This window comes from Phyllostomus discolor, chromosome 8, assembly GCF_004126475.2.
Source record: "Phyllostomus discolor isolate MPI-MPIP mPhyDis1 chromosome 8, mPhyDis1.pri.v3, whole genome shotgun sequence".
Classification (NCBI taxonomy): domain Eukaryota; kingdom Metazoa; phylum Chordata; class Mammalia; order Chiroptera; family Phyllostomidae; genus Phyllostomus; species Phyllostomus discolor.
Genome location: NC_040910.2, coordinates 108,972,274 through 108,999,595, shown reverse-complemented (window position 1 = coordinate 108,999,595; position 27,322 = coordinate 108,972,274). Strand labels below are relative to the sequence as shown.

The 27,322-nt window shown below is 62.9% G+C and overlaps 2 protein-coding genes across 3 annotated transcripts; one reads left to right on the top strand and one right to left on the bottom strand.

The window, feature by feature from the left end:
• Positions 1–7,171: 7,171 nt before the first annotated feature.
• RASL10B (RAS like family 10 member B) lies at positions 7,172–17,266 on the top strand. Of its 2 annotated transcripts, none has more exons than XM_028521139.2 (4): positions 7,172–7,395; positions 10,292–10,648; positions 15,622–15,746; positions 16,212–17,266. In XM_028521139.2, exons 2-4 carry the CDS (start codon positions 10,433–10,435, stop codon positions 16,480–16,482), a joined length of 612 nt encoding a protein of 203 aa, XP_028376940.1. In that variant the 5' UTR covers positions 7,172–7,395; positions 10,292–10,432; the 3' UTR covers positions 16,483–17,266. The 2 variants fall into 2 exon arrangements, with proteins under 2 accessions (XP_028376940.1, XP_035889953.1); XM_036034060.1 differs by having other exon boundaries at positions 10,287–10,648.
• Positions 16,664–27,322, bottom strand: GAS2L2 (growth arrest specific 2 like 2). Its single transcript, XM_028522122.2, has 6 exons — positions 26,441–27,322; positions 24,784–25,025; positions 23,698–23,805; positions 22,538–22,634; positions 21,703–21,952; positions 16,664–21,136 (listed from the first exon to the last, which is right to left on the bottom strand). The coding sequence occupies exons 1-6, from the start codon at positions 26,856–26,858 to the stop codon at positions 19,579–19,581; spliced, it is 2,673 nt and encodes an 890-aa protein (XP_028377923.2). The 5' UTR covers positions 26,859–27,322; the 3' UTR covers positions 16,664–19,578.

The window sequence follows — 27,322 nt, the reverse complement described above, 5'->3', positions numbered from 1 at the left end:
CTCGATCGTCCTGTATCTTTGTGCCTGTGAGAAACGGAGGGCACGGCGTGGGTGTCGCCGGAGAGCGTGGGAGCAGTGGCTGCCGGCCGCCACGCAGGCCTGGGGGGCACGGCTGCCCGCCCGCCCCGGCGGGGTTCGTCTGTGGCGGCCTTGTCCCTGGCCATTTGGATTTTCGCTTTTTCTTCTCTCTCCAGACTTTTCTCTGGTGACTCCCCTGCCCTGTGTTATCATCGCATTTGACGGCTCCGCAGTTGGGCATGGTGGTCCTCCTCAAATGCGCTTCTGAGCGCAGGAATGGACCGGCCAGGACCAAGGCTGAGAGAAATTAGGACCTACTGCGTTCCTTTCCCCTCATCTGACCTATTAATAACACTATGAAGGATGATTTTAAAGATGTTTTTTATGTTTTTAAGACAGGGGAAGGGAGAGAGAAAGAGAGAGAGAGAAACATCAATGTGTGGTTGCCTCTCAAACACCCCCTACCAGGGACCTGGCCTGCAACCCAGGCACGTGCCCTGACTGGGAATCGAACCTGCAACCCTTTGGTTCGCAGGCCAGTGCTCAGTCCACTGAGCCACACCAGCCAGGGCCTAGGAAGGATTCTGAGTAGAGCTGGGGAACAGGAACCAAAATGCCTTCCCCCACCTCTCTGCCCTGTGTTGAGTTCATTGTCTGGTCCAATTCAGACCTAAAAAACATACTTCTACAGTTGAAACAGACTCTAAGTAATAGCGTGTCCAACTCTGTTTCCCTAACAGAGGAAGCGGGTAAAGGGCGGAAGGGTGTCACGGCGGAGGCAGCAGCGGGCTAGCGGCAGGGACGCCCAGCAGCAGGGACGCCCAGCGGCACTCTCCCCGCAGTAGCGTCTCGTTAGCTTCTCCCTCGATGCCCTCCCTCGCCTTCTCCCTGCCACGCCTTCACGTGCTGCTCTTCCTGCTCCCACCGGCTTGGGCCCCGCACTCGTCGCCTCGGGTGGCAGCAGAGTGTCTTTTCGGTCCCTGGAAGGTGCACCCAGACGCCAGATGAAGGGGCAGCAATGTCTCCCGTGGTCCTGGCACCGTAGTTTCGAGGCCACCGGGGCAGGCACAGAGGTGGAGGGGCTCAGCGGTGTCCCAGACCCCCGCTGTTGCTGCCGCTCGCTGGTCTGCTCTTCACGCGTGTTCTTTAGGCTCCAGAGCAACAAAGACCATCCCAGAAGGTGAAGAAATTCTAGTCGTTTCTCCAAAGACAGGGAGACGTGTAATCCCCTCCCTTAACAGGTCGGGTGTGATTTGTCAGCGGGCGCCCCGTGCCCGGAGCAGCGACCCGCCTCGCGGTGCTCGCCGGTCCATCTGCGGGCACTCGTTGTGTGGCCTGGTGCCCGGTGTCCCGGGCCCACGACCAGGACTGCCTCTCAGCGCCCCCACTCCAGCCATAGACCCCGGGGGTCCACAGGCCTCACCCGGAGTGGGTCCCGGAGGAGCAGATGCAGAAAAGGAGCAGGGGCCGCCGGTCCTGCTGTGTTGGAGCGGACCCCCTCGCGCCACTGCAGGACTCCAGGCCGGGCCTCCAAAGCAGTTTCTTAAACCTGGGGAATCTCCAAGGGCAGGATTAGGGGGGCGAGGGGAAGGAACTACACCCCGGAACTATGTCCCCACGCTGCAGGGCCCGGGGAACAGGAAGTGATGCGGCACCGTGGCGGGGAGGGTGGAAGAGCCGGCCGGTGAGGTTCCCTGCCTGGGGGCTCAGAGAGGCAGTTGGATGCAGGCAGTGGAGGGTCCTGCACCACAAGTGCATGCCTCATCCTAAAGCAGTCCAGTTGCAGGAGGGGGTGCATCAGGGTGTGCAGGCAGAAAGCAGTTTCGTGTCACAAGATGTCCCCCCACCCTGAGCGAAGCTTCTCTCAGGGCCCCCAGCAGCAATGGGAACAACTGCCTTTCTCGGGGACCGGGCGGAGCTGATGCCAAACCTCTGCTCCCCGGGGAGGCCGCCTCCGCCCTGCGCTCCCCGCTCCCCGCACCGAGGGAGGGAGGCCTCACTCCTGCAGAGGCAGAGCCCGGGGCCTGCACCCCAGCTTCCTATCCGGCCCCCCAGCCCCAAGGAATGGGCCAGAGCAGGGACTGTCCATGGCCTCTGTCCTCTGCCCCCGCACATCTGTGTCTGGGCAGCAGGGGCCACGTGCGCAGGGCGAGGGGAGCACACACACACCCGGAACTCTTGCTGGTCAGAGAGTGCCCGAGTGTCGGTCCTCGCCCCAGCCACCCCTGAGCCTGTGTGGTGGAACTTGGGGCTCCGGGGAGGAGCGGGGAGGGGAAGGTCAGTGTCACCCTGAGAATGTGAGCCATTCTTCTGTTGTGGGGTCTGTTTGGGGGAGGGCGGGGTTGGGGGAGCTTGACCTTGTGTCTTCCTCAGTAAACTCATTCACACGAAGTGAGGTTTGTGGTGCGTGTGCTCTGTTCTCTGACCGACTCCGGGGCAAAACACAGCCGGCCCCGGGGGAGTAGGGCATCAGTAACCACACCATGACGGGGACGTTTCTTCTGGCCGCCCAGCCCTCCCAGGGTGAGGTTCGGGTCGGCCCGAGGAAGAATCCAGAGGCCCCTTGAACCAAGCAAGCCCCGCACCACCATCACCACCACAGGCCCTTCCCTGGCAGGGGTGGGGGGCGAGGGGGCCCAGGCCGCCTCCCCTGGCAGGTGGTCCCCGGGGAGAAGGCTCACCAGTTTTCTGGGACCTGGGATGTGCCACTAACCCCTCACTTTACAGAAGGGCCTCAGACCTGGACTCGGGCCCACGTGCTCCCACGTGAACAGACGTGCTGCTGCTTGCAGGCGGGCTTCCCCGGCAGTTCGGGCCACCTGCCTGTGTGGGCCGGTGCTGTCGAGACGCAGGCCCCACCCCGGCATTCGGATGAGCGACAGCCCCTGCAGTCTCCTGCGGCCGGCCCGGAGGAAAGGAGAGAGGCTGGGGAGTCCAGCGCCCCTTGGCCGGACGAGTTGGTGGAGGCAGACAGACGGTCTCTGCACCTGGCGCTCGGAACAGGGACTGTCCTTCCTGCCGGGACCCAGACATGGTGGAGGAGCTGCCTTGGTGGCCCTGCTGCTGGGCGGCCGTCAGCCCCACCCGCACCGGGAATGACACCTGGGAAGGAGCAGCCTCTTGAGGGTCAGGGTCAAAGCTCTGAAGGGGGTCGGGCCTTACCGAGGTCACCTTGGCTCGCTCACCAGCTAAGCGCTTCAGTGGGGCCCAGGGAGTCTCCGTGGGGCAGAGGCGCTCAGGTGCACGTGAACGTCTCACCTGAGAGCCCTCGGGACAGGCTGGCGGTTCTGTTTAGCCAGGCTGGGGTGGGCTCCCCCCTGGGGGGGGTCTGCGCTCTACAGAACCCCACTTCTGAGGAGTGGCGGGGCCGAGACCACCGCCGCCGCCGGCCGGATGGGGTTTGTCCACTTCGGCTTCCGCAGCGAGGCCCACGGGTTTGCGGGGTTGAGAGCGGCAAACACACTGTTATGCTCAGGATAACCTGACCGTCCCGTAAACTGAGCATTATCTTTTTATTTTAATCCTCGCCCGAAGATATGTTTATTAATTTAGGAGACAAGAGGAAAGAAACACAGATGCGAGAGGAAAACATCCATCGGTTGCTTCCCTTATGGGCTCCAGCCAGGGATCAGACCCCCACCCTCTTTGGTGGACGGGGGGGCGATGCTCCAGCCAGCCCAGCCGCCTGGCCAGGGTGCAGGGTGCGAGCATCATCTTCATTTCCCGGGAAAGGTGCTGCAGAGCCATGCCTCCTGTGTCCTCGCCCTGTAGCTGCCCCTTCCTTCCCCTGAAGGTCCCCTCACAGGCCCTCCCCTCCCTGCACTCGGCCACCAGCCAGCGGCCACCCTTCCCAAGTCCCCAAGACAGCGGCACATCCCCTCCCCAAAAGCGGGGCCCGCCAGCTCCAGACTCCACCTGCGACTGCGTGATCCTCCTCCGCCTGCGAAGGGCCAGCACCGCAGTACCGAGGCCCGACCACAGCCGAGGACTCCTGGGCCGGATGGAGCCTCCCCACTCCCACCACACACACGGATGCTTTTTCTGACGCTTCGGGGACCCAGATTTCTTCTCCCTGCCACCCCCGGCTCCAGGAGGCAGGAGCCTGTTTATTTTAATACCTGGTGTGGCGCCTGGGAGAGAGGACACCTCCCCCGCGGTCCCCCATCGCCATCTCCTGAGCACTAACCCTGGAGCCCCAGCCAGCCCCCGTGCATGTTACCAGGAACAAGGATGATGCTTCTTGACAAGTTTCCAGACTCGCCGTCTGGGTTTCTCAGCTCGAGTTGGCCCTGCCATCCGGGATGCTGCCAACGAGGGCAGAGCTCATGCAGAGACGCTCCTGCGATGCAGAGGGACCTCACTTCCGGCAGTGCCCTTGGGAGATGGGGGCACCCCAATACTCGGGCACTGAGAGAATCCCGCTCCTCCCCTGCCCCCTGCCGTGCTGGTGATGGAGGAGGATGTTCAAACCCAGCCCCTGACTCTCCCTCCCTTGTTTCACTCTGTCCCCACTCAGTGGTCAGAGGCTCCAGGATGTGGCTCGCGGCCTCTGGAAGCCGGCGGGGTCCTCAGCCGTGGCAGAACAGGGCAGCGTGGGCAGGCTTGGCCTTGTCTGTCCTGTCCCGCTGTGCGTCTGGGTCTCAGATGCCTCGGGTGGGCCCGCGTGTCTCCTGGGGAACCTGGGCTTGTGCCTCAGCTGTCTGGTGTCCTCAGCTGAACCACGGCCACTTGAGGCCTGATTAAGGTCAGACAGGCCCAAGGACCGAGGGCAATGAGCAGGCCACCGGCTGGCACAGGTCCTTCGCCCAAAGTGACTCTCAGAAAGCCAAGATGCCATAACTGCATCTTAAATTCAAGCAAATAGCATTTTAGGTTAATATGATGGATTTTTTTTTAAGATTTAGAGAGAAGGGAGAGGGGGGAGAAAGAGAGGAAAAGAAACATCAATATGTGATTGTCTTTTGAGTGCCCCCTACTGGGGGCCTGGCCCACAACCCAGGCATGTGCCCTGACTGGGAATCGAACCAGCAACCCTTTGGTTTGCAGGTCGGCCCTCAATCCACTGAGCCACTCCAGCAGGGGCTGATGGTGTTGTTTTTTTTGTTTTGTTTTGTTTTGTTTTTAAAATAAATAATAATGTTTTAAATGACCTACCACCAGAGGCCAGCAGGAGGCTCCGTAATTAACCCGTGGCTCTGTGCTCCCTCATATAACAAGTCAGGAGCCTTGGAGAAGCCCGGCCCCCAGGCACAAGTGTTGTCCAGTGTCTCACTCGCAGTCCACTTGGCCCGAAGTAGACCCGGAGTGGAGGGTCATGGCCCCCGGGGAGTAGCGGTAAAGCTTAGGGTCCTCCAGAGAGTGAGGGTTAAAGACTTGCAGATACACTGGTGGGCTGGATGGTGCCCTGGGCGGTTGAATCAAATCAGGAGGCACTCAGTGACCACTGTGGTCCCATGGGGCCAGTAAATCTGCCCCCTGCCCCCGCCACGCGCGCACACACACACACACACACACTCAGAAGCCGCACTCCAGGGGGAAGCTGTGTCCTCCCCTGACCTGCGTTTGCTTTTAGCTGCTGCCCTGAGCTTCCTCCTCCTGCCCTCACGCTCACCTCCTGGGAGCCCACCCAGAGCACATGGAAACTTTCCAGCGTTCAAACTCCTCTGCGAATGGCCATGTGGCCCTAAGAGAGAAAAATGAAATAAAATGAAGGCCACACATTGAAACTCCCGACACGCCAGGCACGGTGTTCAGGGCTGCGCACCCCGCAGCTTGGTTTCACGGTGGGGATCCCCACTTTATGAATGAGGCCGTTGGAGTTGGGGGAGTCCCAGTCAGTCGCCTTGGGTCCATAGGAAGTGGCCAGGTCACGATTTACATCCAGGTCAGCCTGCTTCTGAACCCCGGCTCAGAGCCGCTGTGCTTTCTGTCGGGACAGGAGGGAACAGGGAGCCGTCGGGAAGGTGCCCAAAACGCAGAGCCCCAAGGGAGGAGGAAAACTGGGGTCCACGAGGAAGCCGTGGCCCACAATTAATAGAAAGCTGTAGTGGGGGGTGCTGGACCCAGGAGGTAAAACACCTTTCAGAACGGCCCCCTCCCAGCCCTCCAGGGAGCTGCAGTGGTACAGCTGTGACCAGTTGCGGCCAGCCTCAACCCCCCCCATGCCTTTCAGCCCCGCACAGGCTCCATGCAAGTTGGCCGGCAGTCAAGGCCTCTGCGAGGTGGCCCCAACCAGCCCCTGAGCCTCCTGTCACTCTCCGTGGTCCTGCCCCCTGGGCCAGGTCTGGCTCCGGGACTCACTGTCAAGCCTCACCTGCAAGCGGGCCCCACCCCACCCCCCAACCCCCTGCTTCCAACAACGTGCCCCACCTTGCCAAGCCGAGTCCATTTCTTTCAAGGCTCCTTCCCTGACAGTCCCCTCTCATTCGTCGGGCCACGCCCTCTGCGCTCCCCCAGATCCTTGACGGTTCACGCAGCACCCGTCCGCGAGGCGGGGCTGCTCCTGGTCACCCCGTTGGCCTGTGAGCACCCGTCCCACGTGCAGCGGGTGCCCAGCTAGGGACTCGCAGCCTTTGCGTCGCGCCTCATGCACTTCAGTGACACGAGTTACTCAGCCTCTCTCGGCCTCAGCTGTCTCCTCTGTAAAACGGGGGGGAGAGACTGGACCTCGCAGAGCTGCCAGGATGAAATCTGGGGATACAGGCAAAGCTCGGAGCACGCCGTCTGGCACGTAGCAGATGCTCGTAAAATACTAGCTATTGATAATAACGCGCTGAAGACGATTGTTTTAGAAGAAATACTTGAGTAATTCTGCCCTGAGCCCCCTGGTATCTCCCAGGCAGGAGAGGAGAAGGTAGCGGTCGCGTGTAGGGCTGCGGAGGTCACCAGCTTTGCTCTGAGCTGCCTTGGCCCGGAGTGAAGCGACAGGCACTAGGGCCCCTTGGGTCCCTGTCCCCCCACCCCTCCAGGTTAGAGCTACAAATATCGTAGGAAGGGTCAGGGGGTGAAGGTCGCGTCTAGGGCTTAGAGAAGAATTCGTCTAGGGTCGCCCAAGTAAATGTGTCAGGCTCAGGGACCCAGCGGAACGCCAGCACCCCCCCTCCCGCGCCCCGCCCCGCCCCGCCCCGTCCGCGCTCCCCCCGCCCGGCTCCTTCCAGCGCTCGCGGGCGGCGCGCTCCGCAGGGAGAGCGGGGCTGGAGGTGTCTACCCCCTGGGCGCCCGCACCGTCCCCGCGCCCGCCTCGGAGCCCGCCCCCACTGCGCAGCTGGGGCGCCCCCTCCCCTCTCCCCCCGGGCCGGGGAGCCAGGGCGCAGCGCCGGAGCCCGGGGGGAGCGCGGCCCCGCCGGCCAGGGCTAGGGGCAGCTAGGACAGCCCCGGGTAAGCGGCAGGAGGAGGGGGACGCGGGTGGGGCCGGGCTGGGTCAGGCCGGGGGCGGCACGGTGTCGGGGTAGGTGAGGGGGGAACGACCCGGGCGACTGTTGCCGCGGCGAGGACGGAGGAGGGGGCCGGCGGGCAGGCGGGGAAGCGGCGCGGGGCGGCCACGTGAGAGCTGGAGCTGGGGGTTGGGGGGTGCTTGCAAGGTGCTGGAGGCGGAGAGCAGACTGGGCTCCGGCATCCCCCCGCCCCCCAGACTCCCACCAATCAGGTCATGGGGAGCCCAGCATCCTTCGAAGCCCCCACCCACCCATTCCTAAAGGAACGTGGTGGGGACAAACAGCAGGCAGACGTGTGACTCGGCCCATCGGGACAAAAAAGGAGGCCCGGTCCTCAGTCCGAGGCAGAGACTCGGGTGTCCAGGTGGAGGGGAAGGGACGGGCTTTGGCCCCTGTGTGCGTCCCGGGTTTCTCGAAGCGGACCGACGCTGTCTGCAGACTCACTGCAGAGCGCGCAGGCCTTGGGGAGGGAGCGCTCCGGGGCTGGGCCCTGCTTCCCTGGGCAGCCCCCTTTCACCTCCACCCTGCTGGGCAAGATGGGTTAATAGACACTTGGACCCAGGAACCCCTGCCTGGGAAGAGGGAGGGGGCCCCGTCACCTGGGAGTCAGGGATAGGGCCCCACTTGGGCCTGGTGAGTTCCAGGAGGCGGCCCCGGCTCAGGGGCCTCTCCTGCATGCACCCTTCCCTGCTCCAGCACCGGCCCGCATTTATCCCCCTGGCCGTTCCCCCAAAGGGGCTGACCTGTGGGCAGGAAGGGTGGTGTCCACGAGAACCTGCAGGTGGGGAACATCCTGGATCCCTCCAAGTTGCCACACCCAGAGAGGGGCAAAGGACTCAGGGTTCCTCGGCCTCTCCTCCTCCCCCAGGATGTCCCCCTCCCCACCTGCTGGTGCTGGTTATGTAATTAACCCGGCTGAGGCTCTCTGTCACGCGACCGACCGTGTCCAGGGAGGCCTGAGGGGCTGAGGACCCGGAGGGTGTGATGGGGAGGAGGTGCTCTCATGCTTCCCCCTTGGGGGAGCCCGGGAGCACCTGTTGAGGAGAGGCCCCTGCACGGGGCAGGAAGGGCATCGAGGCCCTGGCCTTAGTGGACAGCTCAGCTCCCTCTGTGGTGTTGACTTCCCTAAGTCTCTGTTTTTTTGGTTCTTGCTTTCTTACCTTTAATGCAAAGGGGAAAGAATCTCTCTCACACACACACACACACACAAACACACACACAGGAGTGTATGGGACAGCAGTGGATAGGGGCCCATCTCGGGGACAGCTAGCAGGCCCCAGCAGCCTCCGATGAAGGAAGGACTGTGTACACAGCAGTGGCCACTCCTCATGGAACACCCGCTCTGCGCCAGGCACCGCAGGCCCCGGGCTTTACCTGCACAACCTCCCTCCAGCCTGGGAAGCTTCTTGCCCAAGGTCACACGAGAAGCGACGGGCCGAGCTGGGACTCCAACCTTGATGGCTCTCACTGCACGTCCTGCCCTTTGTTGATACTATTTCCGCACGTCTGGTGGACCGGGCCCGCGGAACCAGGACGAGCCCAGGCGCTTTCAGCTAGCTGTGCACTGCGCACACGTGGAAAGAACATGTGTCCACACGGGAAACACACACAAGCCTGGCGAGCACGGCCCTACCGAATCCCAGCAAACCCACCTGCCCGGGGCCCATGTAGCAGGCGCTGGTGTCACCCTTCCCGGGAACAGTCCCCAGACAGGGAGTCTCAGGCATGCAGCCTCCCTGGTCACCATCGGCCCCCCGAAAGGAGAAGGCACCCAGCTAGGAGATTTACGTAGATTATTATCTCAGAAGTTTGGGCCGCTGACCCCCAGTTAAATACATGTGCAGGGCATGCCTCCGGCCCGGCGGGTGACTCGCGGGCTGATTCACAGCTGGGAACATCACAGCGGGGGTCCTCGGCCAAGCTCTGAAGTCGCTGAAACGGAGCAAGCAGGGAGCTAAGGAATCGATGGCAGGGCCAACCTCGTAGCAGCCCTTTCCTGGCTGCCGGCACACCTGCGCTGTGCCAGGCCCTCCGCGCTCGGGGGCTGCCAGGGAGTCGGACACGGCCTTGGCCTGTGGGCACGGGCCAGCCGGAATCACCGAACGGGAAGTTGGAAGTGCTGTGGCGCTGTGGGAAGGAGCGGCTGGCACTCCCGGTGGTGTGGCTTTGGGTCCGGTCCTTACTCCCTCTGAGCCTTCTCTCGGGATGGGAATGCCCAGCGCTTAGGCACGCTGTAGTCACTGAGGACGGGCTGTGGGCACGCATGCTAACAGAGCAGGTGGGAAAGCAGCGGTGTCCTCCGGAGCCAAGTGGTCATCTGTGCAGGGGCTCTCAATGGGGGCATGGGGAAATGGAGGGGGGGTGGGCATCTGGGGTCGTCATGGTGACCGGAGGCTGCTGGCCGCTGTGGATGTAAAACCTCCTGCAGCATGCCAGCAGTCCTGCCCAACGACGAACTCACGCCCTAAGGCGTGCCAGGAGGGCCTCCCCTGAGAGGCACTGGTCGGGCCTCACCCCTGAGGAGGAGACCAGGCCTGGCCCGGGCTCGCGGGCAAGCTCAGCTGTTAGCGCTCTGTGCTCTCTCCGCTGCTCCGCAGCCTGCCTCCGCGGGCCTGTAGTCAGGTCATGATTCAAGTCATGAAAGATGGATTTCCTCTGGTGGAGGGCAGGGGGGAATGGAGAAGGAAGGATGGAGAGGGTTTCGGTAGATGAGACGGGGGCTCTGGGCAAGGGAAGGCGGTCCGAGTGGCAGGAGCGGCTACAGCGAAGGTGGAAAAGCGCGGCCGTGCCCCCCGGAAAAAGCCGGCCCACCCAGCGCACCTCTTGTCCCCACAGCCCAGGTGGAGCCTGCAGAGGGCCCGGGGCGGGCAGGGCAGCAATGATTGGAACTGACGGAGGCTGAGCCCGCAGCCCCTGGAATATGCAGCCCAGGGGAGCCCCACGCATCGGCGAGGACTTGGTGGCGGCACGGGGCGGGAGGCATGGTCTCCACCTACCGGGTGGCCGTGCTGGGGGCTCGAGGCGTGGGCAAGAGTGCCATCGTGCGCCAGTTCCTGTACAACGAGTTCAGCGAGGTCTGCGTGCCCACCACCGCCCGCCGCCTCTACCTGCCTGCTGTGGTCATGAACGGCCACGTGCACGACCTCCAGATCCTGGACTTCCCGCCCATCAGCACCTTCCCCGTCAACACGCTGCAGGTAGGCGGGGCCCCGGAGGGGGCGGGGAAAGGCTGAGCTCCAATCCTCTCCCTGCTCGCCCTGGCCCGTGGCCAGGCCTCCATCTGGGGCTTGGAGAGCTCTGCGCTGCCCTATGGGCCACCCTGCTTAGATCCATCCCAGGAATCCGTTCGTGTGCTGGTGAATTCCACCAACATTTTTTTTAAAGATTTTATTTATTCATGTTTAGAGAGGGAAGGGAGGGAGAAAGAGACAGAGAGAGAAACATCAATGTGTGGTTGCTGGGGGCCGGGGCCTGCAACCTAGGAAAGTGCCCTGGCTGGGAATTGAACCTGCGATGCTTTGGTTCGCAGCCCGCACTCAATCCACTGAGCTGTGCCAGCCAGGGCTGAAGTCCACCAACATCTGATGAGCGTTTTCATGTGTGCCAGGCCCTGTAGTAGGCTCCGGGGTAGGATGGTCTGTAGAAGGGACAGCAGAAGAAAAGGCCGGCACCTGGTGAAGGTGTGTTTCCAGAGACAGGTCTCTTGCCCGAGGGCCTTAAGCAGTGCTCTGCCCCTGCCCTCAGGACTGGCCTGCCGTGCCCCTCCCTGTAGGGGGAGGTTCCAGATGCCCCCAGGGCGCTGGCTGACAGCGCTCCTCCCCTGGGCTGCAGGGACTAGGTCCTCCTGGCCTCTCTCTGCCTCTGGCCAGAGAGGGGGAGGGTGCGTGGGGAGGCTGAGCTCTGAGACACGTTTGCCCACCGACGGCGGTCCCTGACCCAAGTGCGCAGAGGCTTTGCTCAGAAGGGTGGGCACAGTGGTGGGGACAGGAAGGCGGGGCCATGGTTGGCTCGTTGTGATTGTGCAAAGGCAGCGATCTCTCAGGTAGCGGCTGGGGAGGGGCGGGGGCTCAGCCCTGCTCCGCAGCCCTGGGCAGGAGGGCCTTGGCCCAACCCCAGGGACCCGCGTTTCTGCCGTCCCAGGTGCAGGCGGTCAGCACCAAAGACGAACACCTGACCCACGCACCCCGCCACCCCCATCCCTTGGGAGCAGCGAGGTCAGGGCTGCGGGTCTGGGGTCAGGGCCTAGTTCTCCACGGGAGACTTGAACGGCGGGCAGGCTGACACTCAGATTGCACTGCGTCCTGCACTATGAGCTTTTCGTAGTTTTCACTTGGCGTAGTTTTCACTCTGTGTTGTGTAGTTACTTTTAACTTAATTTCAAGTGTGGCAGAGGTGAGGCACGATGTAAAAGTGCAGACTTGGTGGAAAGGTGCAACGAGAAACCTCAGGCCGCCCCTGCCCTCCTCACCCTGGTTCCTGCCCCTCTCTCTGTCGGCTGTTCTGATTGTTGCTCTCAGCTCACTCTTCCGGCGTGTCTTCACACCAATGAGGGAGAGCAGTCTCGTTCCTCTCCCTCTCTGCCGTTCAAGAAGAACTCCTCTGCCGCTTGCTTTTTCACCTCCCGCTGTCACCTGGAGGGCTCCCCACATCAGTACCCCGGGGTGGGGGGGGGCATCTTCATTCTTTTCTCCCGACGGTGCTGGACCCCGCTGCAGAGACCAGCTGTGGAGCTCCCCTCCTGCTGGACAAGGGGGCTGTGTGCGGTCTTGGGCTGTTTCAAACAGTGCCACGGCGGGGTAGCCTGGTGCGTGGGGAAGAGTGTTGTGGGGCGGATCTCTGGAGAGGCCGTGCTTACATCAAGGGGCAGATGCCGCCGGAGTTTGGGAGGTGTCAGAGTCCCCTCCTGGTCCACAAAGTTCCAGTGTATGTGAGCGCTGCTTCCCCAAAGCCTTGCTTCCAGACTCTGTTGTCCACCTTCTGGATTTTTGGACAATCTGATGAATGAGATCTGATCGTTTCGGTGTAGTTCTTATTCGCATCTCTGATTACGAGCGAAGTGGAGCATCTTTTCTTGTGTTCAATGGCCTTTGAATTCCTTTTTCTGACAACTGTGAGTGCCCTTTGCCCATCGTTCCACTGGATTCTTGGCCTGTTTCTTTCTGCCTGAGGCTTGGATTCTTCAGGATGTCCAAGACCTCACCCCTAGAGCACAGGTAAGGGACGCTGAGCAGAGATCAAAATAAAAAACCCCAGGAATCCTGCTGGTCACCATCTGAAAATAGGATAAAAATACATTCTTCCCCAACTCCAGTTGAAAAGCAGCCCAGGGGAGTGCTGTTTCCCGGGTCTGAGCCTCGGTTGCTCCTCCCACAGCCCCTCTCCTCCCATCAGAGGAGGAGTCTGAAGTTGGCGGTGCAGCGACCCCCAGCGGTGAGCGGGAGCCGCGTGGTGTTGAACCTGCCTCATTCCCCCGTCCTTGGAGGGGCCCCCTGCCTCCATTGCTCCTTCCCTGTCTCCACACAGCCCCACGGTGATCCTTTATTGGGCTGGCCAAAAAGCCCCTTACGTTTTTTCTCATACAATGGCTCTAGTGGGGCTTAGCTGTCTTTAATTTCATTTGAAACACTTTTGTTAGATTGTGTTATGACAGCTGTCCCTCCTGTCAGCGTCCATTGGAAAAAAAAAAAATCAAAATTGGTGTTTTTTTTGTGTAGCCATTTTAATATTGAAGATGGAAGAAAATATGCAACATTTTCAGCGTATTTTGCTTTATTATTTCCAGAAAAGTAAAGATGCAGCTGAAATGCAAAAAAATAAAAATAAAAAGACTCGTGCAGTGTACAGAGAAGGTGCTGTGACTGATTGAACGTGTCCAAAGTTTCTTAGTACTGTTGACATTTTAGCCAAGTAATTCTTTGCTCTGGGGCTGTCTCATGCACTGGAAGATGCTTAGCAGCACCTCTGGCCTCTCCCGCTAGAAGCCAGTAACTGGAGATAGCCGCCACACTCAAAATATCCAAATGAACAATGTTATTGGTGAAGATGAAAAGTGTGTCTTTTGTTGTACGTAACAAATGCACCAGACTTTTTGGCCAACCCCAAACAGCCTGGAACCCTGCGCAGAGTGAGGCGGAAGGAAAGTTGAGCTTTCTTGCTCCTTCCCGTCCACCAGGGTGAAGGGACAAGCCAGCCATCCGGGAGCCATCCTCCTGTCCCTCTTAGGAGCCCCCAGAGACAAGTGGGAGGGAGGCAGCCTGGAGGCCTCCCCAAGGAGGCGACACGCTGGGGAAGAGGTGGGCTGTCACCCCGGAAGGCTGGCAGCTGTTTCCTCTCCCGGCAGAAGAGGGTGGGAGCCGCTGTGCCCGTCTCCACATCCCTCCCACTTCCCACTATCCTCCACTCGTGTGTGGGTGGGGGGAGGGGCCACATACACGTGCCGGTCCTGCGCTGCCGGATCCCACTGTGACCTGCGGAGTGTCCTTTTCCCTGGCCTGAGACGCCGGTGAACGGTTTCCCTACAGTTTTAGATTCATCCTCGGCATCTCCCCCCTGCACCAAAGTTAGGGCTCGGCACAGAGAAAAGATGCCACATCATCTCTCTAAGGAAATCGGCTGCACCAGCTGCTAAGCGTGTGAGTTGGGAAGTCCTTTCCTGGAGTCAGACGTAACTCTGTCGCCGCCACCAAAGTCTTTTCCTTTCCACTCGCTCTCTGAGATGGAAAACCAGCCACAGTCTTCCTGCATGCCAGCTCTTTGCCCCAACTCACGAGCTGGCCCAGGAGACATGCCTGCCTCTCCTTCTCATTTTTTTTTTGCCTGGCCCCTCAAGGGAGAAGACCCTGGTTGCCCTTGTCCTGGAAAGCCTCCACCTCCCACAACTTCAGAGTCCACCTTCTTTCCACACACTGGCTGCCTTCAACTGCTCCTGTAATTGCCATCTGCTGGCAAGTTAATTAGCTAATTAATTCTCGAGGAACCTTCTCTTTAGTGCACTCAGCCTTTCTAGGGGTCTATTCATCTCGAGCTGCAACCCCACCCTGAGAATTTGTCATAAGCACGCGGGAAGCTCCGGCTCCCTGGAGCTGGCCTCGGGCCCTGCTCTGCATCAGCCCCCATGATGCATCCGGTCTCGGTCTGTTGTCCCCGGGCCTTTTCTGTCTCGGCGTTGCGGTGGAACGCACAGAAGGGGCACATCGGGCAGCAATCCAAGGGCGGGAATTACTGGCAGGAGTTGCATTGATCCCAGCATGGCCCGGCTGGGCTTCAGGACCATGGAGAGCTCACCCAGTCAGGCGGCTTTTAAGGAGCCCGCTAAAAAAAGCCCACACAGTGCAAGGCACTAAGTGGGGATGAGGGGGGGAGGCATGTAGAAATGAGGATGGCTTGGCTCTGGCCCTCTCAGGAGTTCACAGCAGGAGAGGGGAGCTGGGGATGGCAACAGCCCTCACCAGGGTACGCTCACAGAAGACAAAGGGAGGAGCCTCCTGCTTGTAGGAAGGCTTCGTGGAGGAGGAGGCATTGAGCTGAACCTTAGAAGCTAGAGACCACTTCAACAGGCTCAATAGCTAGCTCAGGGCTGGGTTCTTTTTTTTTTTTTTTAAGATCTACTTATTTATTTTTAGAGAGGGAAGGGAGGGAAGAAGAGAGAGAAACATCAATGTGCGGTTGCAGGGGGCCGTGGCCTGCAACCCAGGCATGTGCCCTGACTGGGAATTGAACCTGTGATACTTTGGTTCAAAGCCTGTACTCAACCCACTGAGCTACGCCAGCCAGGGCTCAGGGCTGGGTTCTTAGAGACACTATAAATATACCGGAACAAGGATGGATGGATGGATAGATGGATGGATGGATGGATGGATGGATGGATGGATGGATGGATTGAGGGGCAAAATGGCACAAGGCAGGCCTCAGCCCCATACAGGCACAGGGCCGTGCAGTGGCCCTCGAGGTCAGACCGTGTGACCTGCCCTGTCCGAGCACGGGGTGGGGAAGCCACAGCACTGAGCTCCACTCTGCTGCACTGGCCCTGGCCTCCTGGGCATGAGTGGGTGCAGAAGGCTTTGGGTGCAGTGGCTGCTGAGGGTGCTGTAGGTCTGTGGCTGGAGGTGGCTGGGGCCCGGGGGAGCCCTCGCGGCCGCCCTGACCTTGGCACTGCCTGGGCGTGTTGCAGGAGTGGGCGGACGCCTGCTGCAGGGGACTCCGGAGCGTGCACGCCTACATCCTGGTCTACGACATCTGCTGCTTTGACAGTTTTGAGTACGTCAAGACCATCCGCCAGCAGATCCTAGAGACGAGGTGAGGGCCCGGGTCCGGTCCGCTGCCACCTCAGTGGGTGCCCCAGCGCCAGCCAGCTCCCATGAAAAGGGTGCAGTGGAGGTGGGGGGCGGTGCAGACGAAGTAGCCTCCAGTTGCCCCCTCCCCCCACACACACACTCGTGACATTTGGCTATGAACTCATTTTGGGACCCTTACACCGGGTGGCTAGTCTGGTGCGGCAGTTAGATGGGGGGCTCCGGGAACGGGACTTCAGGCCAGTGACTGCGAGCCTCAGGCTCCTCGTCTGTAGAATGGGGATAACCGTGGTGCCCATCGTTTGGATCAGCCGTGCAGCTCCGAGAGCATAACGTGTCTCCAGAGCCGAGCCCTGCTCCTGGAACAGACACGTGGTAGTTCTGTGACTGACTAGGCACAGGCTGCCCTCACGGAAGTCCCGAGGCTGCCACACGGGGGGAGTTCTGAGAGTCCCACCTCGTTCCCCAGGGTGATTGGCACCTCCGAGACGCCCATCATCATCGTGGGGAACAAGCGGGACCTTCAGCGCGGACGTGTGATCCCGCGCTGGAACGTGTCTCACCTGGTGCGCAAGACCTGGAAGTGTGGCTACGTGGAGTGCTCGGCCAAGTACAACTGGCACATCCTGCTGCTCTTCAGCGAGCTGCTCAAGAGCGTCGGCTGCGCCCGCTGCAAACACGTGCACGCCGCCCTGCGCTTCCAGGGCGCGCTGCGCCGCAACCGCTGCGCCATCATGTGACGCGCGCGTCCCGCCAGCCCCGAGGCCGCCCGCGGGCTGTGGCCGCCACAGCCCGGGCCGCCTCCTGATGGCACTGCGGGGCTGCAGCTGCGAGTGGCGGGAAGAGAACTCTCCAGTGCCGGGCCTGAAATGCCCCCGTGGCCACGCGTCTCCCCGTGGGAGGCAGAGGGCAGAGAGGGAGCCACCCCGTAACTGCCCAGTCCTCCCCTCTCTCGCATCTGTCTTCCTGGGACGGCCTCCCTTAGGGCTGTGGTTAGTGCAGTTCCCAGCCCGGCCCCTAGGGGCACCACAGCCCCGCGGGATTGGGGTGAGCGCCGGAAATGGAGGGTGGGGATGGGGCGGTGTTGCCTTAGCTGGCCCCCACCCGTGTTCTCCGAGAGTGTGTCTGTCGTTTCCCCGTGTATTCCTTTCCCGTGTCCATCTGTCTGCCCAAGTGTCTCTCGGTCCTTCGCGGTCTCATCCACCCCTTGGCGCCCCGCCCCGCCCCCAGCTCCGTTCACAGGGCTCGCCTTTCGTCCACCCCGTTGTGGCACACCCTGGCGGCTTCTCCGTGAGGTCCGCCTTCCCACCCGTCGGCGCCACCGGCACAGGACAGAGAGATGCGGGTGGCCCGAGGCCCGACCGCAGTCGGGCCTGAGGGTTGAGGTCCCAGATCAGTCAGGGGGGCAACACTGAGCTGTACCCCCTCCAGGGAGACCTCCCCGCCCAGAGACACAAAAACCTACCTTCCAGCCTTAACTCGATGGTCCGTCCCTGCCGGGTGCCCCTCACCCCTTTCCTGACCCCAAAGCCAGATCACCCCCTGGGTTAAAACTTTTTTTCTTGACAGCGTGTGGAGAGGGACCCCCCCCCCGCCCCCCGCAAAGGGTAGATTTAGTTCCAGGACGCCGGGCTCTAGCGCTGGGTGGTCTGTTAGAGTGGGGGATGCTGGGCTTGGGGGGCTATAGGGGACAGGCTGATTCCGTGGGTGGGGGTTTGGAGGCCAGGGGGTGGGAGTGCAGGCTCTGTCTCCCCATGCCACCCCAGGCTGACGCCCCAGACTCCGCCCGCTTGAATCTCAGATTACCCTGATTCGTCTGGGGAGGGGTAGGGCCAGAAAAAGAATTATGGGGACCCCTTGCCGGAGGGAGAGGTGCCTGTGTTCCCACCTCTAGATGGAGGCCCCCAGGACCTACGTGTCCTTGTCCCGACCCCAGTTGGCTCTGTTCCCCGGGCTCACTCCACCCCCTTTTCTCCGGCTGCCTGGCCGGGTTTCTACCTCTCCTCCCCGGAGCTGGTTACTGTCAGTTTTGCACCCATTCAGAAATAACAAAAATAACGGAGACACCGGGAGCAGCCTGAGGGGTTCCTGGGGGGCTCGGAGGGCACAAAGCAGTGCGTGTCCCCTGCTCCGTGGCCAGAGTTCTGGAGGATGAGCCCTTTGCCCCGGTCTGGTGACGAGGGAACAAAATCCCCGGTGAGAAGAGAGAGGCCCATGGAACAACCCAGCCTCGGCCTGGCCCTGCTGCGCCGTGTAGACCAGGAAATCGGAGCCTGGAGCCGTGATAGAGAGGAATCTGGGGGAGGCACCCAGATCCAGGGGGAGAGGGAGTCTGTGAATGCCCCAGCTGATGCCCCTCCACCCACCTGGGTAGCACAGCCTTGCAGTGACCACCACGGCCTTGGCTGGGCGGTCCGGCATCCCCGGGTTCTAGTCCCTGACGTGCTCCGTGACAGGACGAGTGACTGCCCTCTGAGTCTCCCTCTGAAGCAGAGGAGGTGGCTCCCCTTCCCCACACCTGGGAGTGGTGGGAGGGTCCGGGAGAGGGCCTGCCCCCCTCCTTCCCCCGAGTCCTGCTGCCTGGTTCTCCAGGCGGGTAGGGGATAGGATGGCAGCATCTCACGGTCACCGCGGTCCCCGGCTCTGAGGCACCGGAAGTGGGGGTGGGTGGGGGCCCAGGCCTCTGGCTGCCCCTGTGGCAGCCACTGGACGGTACTGCCTGGCTGGCCCACCTCACCCCCTCCGCTTCACCCCAGGTCTTTGATTTTGATTTCCTGCACCCTCATTCTGAGTCTCTCTGTCCTCCCCGCCCCCTCCACCCCCCCACAGGGTTCCCCGCCACCACAGGGTCTGGATGTGTGTGTGACGCCCATTGCGCGATGATCGGAAGTCAGATTAAAAATCAGGGAGTGTTTTCCCTCGTTTCTGTACCCAGGCGTTGGCTCGGCTTCTCGCAGTGGAAGGGAGAGGGCTCTGCTGGGCAAGGAGGGCGAGGGTGATGGGGTGGCCCTGGAGCCTGACGCCCAGGTCACCCAGGAGAACTGCGGGCACGAGTCTGGGACTCCTCCCCTTCAACTGCCCCTGAGTCCCCCTCCCCCTGATCCAACCCTGCCAGAGGGGAGGCGTCCCGTCTCCCTCCGCTACTGTCTCAGGAAACCTTTTCATAACTGCCCTCGGCCCTAGCCTCTGCGCCTGCGTCCTTGTCTCACCTGCTGCCGAGCCGCTGTGGCCTCTGTCCTCACTTCGAGGCTGTGGACGTGTGAACTCTCTGGACCGTCCCTGTGGACCGCTGTGATCTGCGTTCCCGAGCCCCAGAGCGCAGCTCTGCAGCCGCGCAGGAGGAGCCGGCGGCCGTGGCCCTGTCCGTGGTGCTGACGCCCCAGCCGCTTCCCCCGGCTCGGCTGTGCGGGGCCACGTTGGACTGGCTACCTCACCCCCCAGCTCCCTGCCCTGGCCCCCTGCCCCTGCGCTGGGAGAATGTCCGAGGCCGCACGTTCCTGCATCGCTGCGGTCCTAGAGAGAGGGACTCGAGCCGGATGGAGACTCAACGACAGACCCTCGAGTGTTTGATAACTTACAAGGGTCGTGGGAACGAACGGTGGGCGTGGCCAGAAGACGGGGGTTCGGGGAGGGGCCCTGGGGCGGGGTGGGTGTTGATCGCACAGAGGGTGGCCCCGCTGCCCGCATCCTAACTGCGTTGGCACGGGAGTGATGGGTGTCCCGTTCGCCGGTCCGGGCCGACGGAGGCTGTGTCTGCCTCCCCTGGCCAAGGCCCCGTGTCCAGGCCTGGGACCCTCCCTCTGCTCCCGCAGGCTCCAGGAGGAGAAGCCCCCCCCTTAGACCCAGGACTCCTCTTCAGGAGGGCGTGGGGCTCGGTCAGGCTGCCCAGGCCGCAGGCCCGAAGGTTGGCCTCTGCTCTCCAGGGGAGCGAAGCGCTCTTTCCCCTTTCCCTCCTCCTCCTCCCCCGCCGAGGCCCCACCCACCAGGGCCGCCTCGCCTCCCCGGCCACCCAGCGCCGACGCTCTCTCCAGCCCGCCCCTAGGGGGCGCCCTGGCGGGGCCCAGGCGGAGGTAGGCCAGGGGCTTGGGGATTCGTGAAGGCTGCTTCTCGGGCCTGTGGTCTCTCCGGGGCCGGATTCTGGGCCTCAGCTTCAGCTTGTAAATAGACGGCACTCTCCGGGGCTTCCGGAGTGTCCTCCTGCCCTTGCCCGGACAGGCCGCGCCTTTGTCGGAATCTGGGTCCGGGGGCGAAGGTGTGGGGGCCTCCAGGCTGGCAGACAGAGTCGGGACCGGGCAGTCCGGCCCTCCTGGAGCCGGGACCTTCCTCGTCCGGGTGTCCCAGGTGCTCTCGGCTGCCTTTGTCCTTGGCGCACTCTCGCTGGCTCCCGGCTGCCCTTGTGGGCTTCCCGGGCCGGTGGTAACAGCCAGCTTAGGGGACCCGGTACAGGCAGCCTTCCAGGCCCCCAGGTCGACTTTATGGAGGGGTGGGGGGCCCTGAGCCAGTTCTTGGATGACTTTGTCATAAGGACCCCCAGGCTCAGGCCACCGCGCACCCAGGCTGGGGACGTAGACCCCACTGCGAGGGATGAGCCCAGACCCTGGGCCCCGGGGACGAGCGGGCCCCACCTCCAGCAGCTTCACGTGGGTCGAAAGCTCCTCCTCAAGGCCATGGTAGACGGCTGGCTCCTTGGTCCCATCCGAGGTCGGGGCAGTGCACCCCCGGCCCTGCTCCTGTGGGCTCCGGCCCCGGGACTCTCCAGCTCCCGCAGGCACCCAGGTCTCCGGCTTCTGGGCCCCTTGCCTCCCTCCCACAGAGTAGCCCCCGTGTCTGGACCCAGCTGAGACTCCAATGACAGCTCTTGGTGTGACGGAGCTGATTCTCACTGATTTTGTCTCGGGACCTCTGCTTGCAGTACCAGGGAAGCTTCCTCCTGGAGTGGGCGGGTGGGCTGGGGGCTGCTGGACAGGGGTCTCAGTGGGCCCTTTACCAGGGGACAGAGAACAGACGGATGCTGGCTCCCTGAGCTGGAAGGAGGCACCCTCAGCTTCACCCTGGGGTGGCTGCCTGGGGCCCAGGGGCGTGGCGAAACCAGAGTAGCGAGGCAGGGGGGATGGTCCTCTTGCTGGTGTCCCTGTGGCGGTGGCCTCAGGAGCTCCAAGTCGCTGTGGGGTGGGGACCGTGGAGTGGGTTTCCCAGCCGTCTGTGTCCTCACGAATCCAAGCTGTAGGGGTCCTCCTCCTGGGGAGTTCAGAGGGTCTCCCTCCGCCCTCCCTCTTCCCTGAAGAGGGGCATCGTGGGTCTTGTCTCCTAGGGGTGGGTGAGGATTGGGGGCTGGGTAGACTGTCCCCAGCTGCCAGGTGCTCCCGAGGTGGGACGAGCGGCTTCTCCTGGCACCTGAAAGGGAGAATGACCAGGCTGGCAGGGCCACCCAGTCCGGCCCCCTGGCTCTGGGAGGGGAGGGCCTTTTCCCAGCCAGAACCCCCAGGGGGCCAGATTCGTGAAGGACACAGACGCTCCTCCCTCTGCCTCTGTGCCTGTCCAAGAGTCTCCCTTATGGCAGACACTGTTTAACTTCATGCTCCACCCCTCCCTGTGTAGCAGGCAAAAAGCAGCCTGGTCTGGACCCTGGGTCACTTCAAGTGCAGCAACCACAGGTCACCAGACTCGGGCGGCAGGGGAGTCTTAGTGTCTGCCCTACCACGAGATGGCAGGAAGGCCTTGGGTGGGCCTGTTCCCCGTGTGGGCCTCAGCTTTCTCACCCGTGAAATGGGAGGGCACGTGAAGTCACTAGATGACCCCAAGGCACGGGTGCGTTTTCTGTTATGAACTCCTGAGGTCTGGCTGGGGGCAGGGGCACTGCCAGGAGACCTGCCCCCTTTGTCTGGGGGGGGGGGGGGGGGGGCCTCTGAGAATGTGGACCCCCAGGGAGAAAGAGGCCCTGCCCTGCCCCTCCCTGGTACCTCAGGAATGGTGCTGTCTCTCGGGGGAGCCCCGCCCCCACTCCCCAGGCACTGCGGGGTCTGGGGGAGGAGGCAGGGGGCCTCAGCTTTCGGTTGCCAGAGGTGTACGTCTTCCAGTCCACGGGGGGCGGCGGGCTCTGGGAGCGGCTGACGGTCATCGTGGGCTGCGGCTGCCAGGGCTCGTCCTGCACCCTCACCTCGTGCTGCGCCGGCGGCCCCGGGGGCTTCAGGGAGCTGCCTGGCTTGTGTGCTGCCAACCCAGCCCCCAGGGAGGAAAGGAGGACAGGGTTCAACTCCTGCTCCACACCCCGCATCAGAGACAGGGGGCCCACGGCGGCCGTGACGGGGACAGCCCCCGTGCCAGCATCTCCTCACGGCAAGGGGGGGCGGTGCCAGGGGATGAAATCTGGTCAGAGGGCTTAGCAGGGGGGTCTTGTTTAAAGCTGCGTTTGTACTGCAAGCCCACGCGTTTTACTTACACTGCGTGCGTATTTGTGGGCTGGAGGCGCTGATGGGCACTGTTGGAGGCTTGGTGCCACCCCTGTGGGCGTCAGAGCCGGACTAAGCCCTGCCTAAGAGGCACCCCGAGCAAACGCTGATTCGCTGGGTGTTTGGCGCCATCCTGTGGCTATACTGGGTATTGCACACGATGCCAGCTCGGCTTTCCTTCTAGGGCTGCGGCCGCGCCACACCTGTACCTCCTACACTGTAGGATCTGCAGCACCTGCCAGTCTCCGTGCACCCCTCCACACCTCTTGCCCCTGGAGGCCCAACCTGACTCCCACTTTCGACCTCCCGACCCACAGCACAGGCAGGGGACACTCCAGGCACTCACACAGGGATGTACACCGGCAGGGGTCGTGTTTGTCCAGGTAATGGCTGAGTGTGTCCCAGCCGCCCCCCACACGCACCATCACATGGTTCCGGAGGACCTGCAGGGGGCAAGGGTGAGATTCAGGGCAAAGTAGGCAGTGTCCCCTCTTTCCGGACCAGCCTGCCGTTTTCCAGCGCACACCCCCGTCCGAGTACGTGTGCACGTGCAAACGCTCCCTGGCACGCGTGTGTGGCTGCGTCTGTCTCCTCCGTGACGGCGTCAGATGACACACGTTGTCCAGGGTGGGGGCGGGCTGACAAACACAAGGTGGCCCACAACCAGACAGGGGCCCTCACAGCCCTCTCTTCTCTCCCTCCGCTGCAGGGTTCCCCTGCACGTGCCTGTGTTAGGAATGGGGCCCTGGCTCTGCCTGCAGTGTGTGTGTGTCAGAGAATGGGGGGATCTCAGCCCCACGGCGCTCTGGGTCGCATCGCCTCTCCAGGCTTCCGTCTCCGTCTCCGTCTCCGCAGTCCCTTGCCCCAGCCCACCTCCCGGGGCTGTTGGCTCAGGGTCAGGGAGGCCGCCGGAGCTGGCTCCGCCTCCTCCCCCCGCCCCCTCCGGGGCTCGGCCACGCCCCTGGGTAAGGAGCTGCCGACCACGCCCCTGGGTACAGGCTGTCTCCGCGATGGATAGACCAGCGCAGGGGTTGGGGAGGCAGTGGGCGGCACGTTTTGGCTCCTACTCCCGCTCACTCTGCAGAATGCACCCAGTCAGGCCTCAGAGGGGGGACCGTGAGGTCCGCGTGCCTTGGGTCCCGCACTACATGCAGACTTGGGGTTCCCAAGCCCCTCACTCTGAATGAGCCTGTAGCCGGGGTGGAGATGATGGGAATAAGGAGTACCCCTCACACCCCGCTTCTGCCTGGGGACCCCTGAGAGTCAGGCTGAGCTGCAGGCAGATAGTGGGGGGGGGGTGGTCCTGGCTGCCCTCATGGGACCAGGGGGATAGATAGGCCTGCCAACTGTGAGGAATCTTCTGGAATTTTTCCAAGGAGAGAGAACAAGCCCCAAGGGGTGAATGGTGACTTCCTGTCCTTACCCTCCGGCCTGGGCAGGGTTCCATGGAGGGAACCCCGAGTCTGCTGACCTTGGGGGCCCTACCACCTCTGTCCCCGCACTTACCCGGATAAAAATGAGGGTGTTGGAGTCCCCCACGCGGTACTTCCCCTCGGACACCTTGACCATGGAGAACTGAACTGGGCATGTGCAGTGGCTCACGAGGTTCTGAACCTGCGGGCAGCGTGCACGGGCTCAGCCCTCCCTGTGCCCCTGTGCCCCAGCTCCCCACCACCCACACCAGGTCAAGCCCAATGGGATGGGGGGGGAATCTGCCTGCCCCCCAGAGCCACCCCAAGGCTTCCAGAGAGAAACATCAATTGGCTGCTTCCCACACACGCCCAGGACCAGGGACCAAACCTGCCACCCAGGCATGTGCCCCGACCAGGAATCAAACCCGAGGCCTCACGTGCAAAGGAAAAGCTCCACCCAAATGAGCCACACCAGCCAGGGCTGGGTGGGGGAGACTTTTAACGACCCAGCCAGAACGAGACCTATGGCCCAGTGCCCTTGGGGTCAGGTGATGACGGCGGTGGTGGGGTGTGACGGTGAAGAGGTGGGCCTTGGAATCCCACGGGGTGGGTCAGCGCCCCACTCGGCTGTAACAGGCCTCCCCACCCCCAGCTCCGCGGTGGTGGCACGGGGTTCATCCCAGCGAGAGCGAAGTGCTCCGGCCGACGTGCCCCTCGATCAGACACTGCCCCGAACACTGCATGTGTGGGTAGGAGGCGCTGGGTACTCCTACTGCACCCTCGCCGCAGGGAGGGAACGGAGGCACACAGGGGTTAACTAATTAGCCCCAAGTCCCCCTGTTGCGAAGCAGGGGAGCTCAGGCTCGACCCCAGGGGCCAGAGACAGTGCCAGCGGCTGGGTTCTTACAAAGCGCGCTCCCGGGGGTCGTTAGGTGCGGGAGGTGCGGAACACTGGATTTGTAATAAAAACGTACCAGGCGGCTTAGCTGCTATTATATGTATTAAGACTGAGGCTCAGAGCGAGACAGGACTTAAAGTGACGCAGTGGATTGGTATTGGGGTGCGGAGTGGAGTTCAAGAAAAGGGTGGCCGGCCGGGGGCGGGGCAGGAGTGGGGGGGAGGGCAGAGGAGGGCGGGCCCAGGGGGGCGGGGCCTGGAGGGCGCATCCCCAGAGGCTCACCATCTGGTCCAGGTTTCGGAAGTGGCAGGGCCGCCGCCTGGGGGGCGCGGGCGGCGGGGGGTCGGGCGGGGGCAGGGCCAGCTCCTGCCGCAGCTCCTCGTCGATCTCGTCCTCCAGATGCACCAGGGTGGGCGCGGCGACGCCGAAGCGCCAGGCCCGGCGACCCAGCTCCAGCAAGCACAGCACCACGTTCCTCACGTTCTTGCGCCGAACCAGGTCCTCCGTCTCGAACAGGAGCACCTCTGGGGGGGGGGGGGGCGAGGGGGGCGTAGGGAGCGGTGGGCAGCCTGCGGCCGCGGCTGGCCTTCCCGGAGCCCAGCGGGCCGGAGAGCCCTGGGGCCGCTCCTGGTCCGGGGCGGCAGGAAGTCTGGCCCTGGGGCTCCCCAGGCCCTAGGGGAGGGGTCCGGGCAGAGGGGCACTGAGGGTGGGAAGAGGTGACACAGCCAAGCACAGGACCCCGGGGCCTGGCTGTGAGCCGCGGTGAGAGAAGGGTTAACTCCACCTCCTCCCCCCTCGGTTGCCAGGACGGGCCCAGGAGCGGGAAGCAGTTTGTTCTGCTTGCTCCTCTGCCCTCAGTACCTGCCAGGCACCTGCTACTCAGCCTGCAGCCCACGCACAACCAGGCGGGTGGGGTGCAGGCCCTGCCTCCCGGCTGCCAGGGGCCCCTGACACTCCTGCCCACTAGCTGTGCCACTTGGGGCCAGTCCCTGAGCCTTGGTCTCCTCCTCTGTGCAATGGGCACACAGCCTGTCTCACCGGATGGTTGCGAGGACAGTCGCTAGTGTTTGCAGAGGAAGCGAAGCACGTAATAAGTGCTAGATGAAACCCTGCCTTTGCTCACCCCTCCAGTCCTGCCCCTTGCGGCCTTGCCACCAGCCAGTAGCCCCACCTCACCCTGCCCCCACACACACACCTTGTGGCCTTTGACCTGGAGGATGTGACAACATCTAGCTCCATCCCACTGCTGGGTCCAAGGCCAAGGAGACAAGGGTCCCGACGGGTCGCTTTCCTGAGTCTCATGAGCCCCAGCGCGCCTGGCCCCTGCCTAACCCCCAAGTCTTCGTCCCCTGCTTTCTCGCCACCGCAGGCCGGCCGGGCCCACCCCCACCGCAGCCCAGTCACCAAACGCCTTTGCCCCTGCGGTTCCCCTGCGTGGAATTCCCTTCCACGTAACTTCTCTTTATGCCTCAGGACCCAGCTCACATCCCCTTCCTCTCTGTGGCCGCTCTCCGCCCTCACATTCCACCCCACCGGGTCACCGTGTCCATCCCGGCCCCCCAGCCCACACGCCTCTGCTCTGAGCGTGTGTCACACGCGGCTGGGATTTGCGAGTCCACTCCCTCGCCGCCTCCCTTCCTCCACCCTGAGCTCCTGGGACGCTGGGTGTCAGTGTCCCGTCCTCAGGGCCCAGCATGGCGCCTTACACCATGGAGAGGGGCACTCAGAATGTGCTTGTTGAAGGAATGAATGAATCATTCAATGAACACATCGGTTTATCGAGGATTTACCAGGAGATGGGGAAACCGAAGAATGAAAGGAAAGGGGTGAGCTGGCCCAAGGCAACTCTGGAAGGAAGACCCTGGCTGTAGCCCTCAGGGCAGCCTGGGCCTCGGAGGGGAGATGGGCGCCCAGCGAGGTAAGGGTCCGGGGCGGGTACCTTGGATGCCCATCTCCTTGCGACACCACTGGATGAAGTTGGAGACGTTGTCCCGGGCCTGGAAGGTGCCTGGCTGGGCGGCCCCGTTGCAGGAGACCCCAGCCCGAGGCATGGGGGTCCGTAGGGCCCGGGCAGGCGCCTCCGCCAGGAAGGCCAGGGCAGCCTCGGTGACAGCGTTGGCATGCCGGCACAGCACCAGGCCCGTCTCCAGCACCTGCAGGAAGTTGGCCGCGTCGATGTCCAGCCCGTAGAGGTCCCGGAGCCACTCGGCCAGGTCCTCCTTCATGGCGTCCAGGTACTGCTCGCTGGACTTAAAGGGCCGGATGCTGCACAGCGGCGGCCCTGGGGACCTGGGCCTCCTCCCTCGTGCCCCGGGCTGGGACATGGCTTGACCCTGGGCAGGGGAGGAGGTGGGCATCTCCTTTCTCCTGCTGCTTCGGCTTCAGCCCCGCCGCCTGCCGTGTCTTGGCTGGTCCCCCGGACTCCCGGTTCCCCTCGGAGGGAGGGCCTCAGAATCGGGCTCAGCCACTTGCCCCTGGTTTCCGCTGCTTCCGCCAGGCTGGCCGGGCCCCTGCCCAACCCACGCTCCCTGGCATTCCTGTCTCTGCCGGAACTTTCCCCACTGGGGGGCCCTCGGTGACCTCAGACCCTTCCAAGGCCACCCGCCAGGACGGATGGAGGTGAGGACACTCCTGTCTCCCCTCTGGGCTGGACAGGCCGCTCTGGCTGCCTCCCACCCCCCCAACAGCCAGCCAGGGGGCAGCGGAGCCTCTCCACTCTCCACTCTCCTCTCCCCTCCTCTCCTTGGAGACGGCGGCTGCTACAAACACTCCCTCGGGTCAGCCCTCCCTGGCAGGCGAGGGCTGCCCTGCAGTGCCGGCC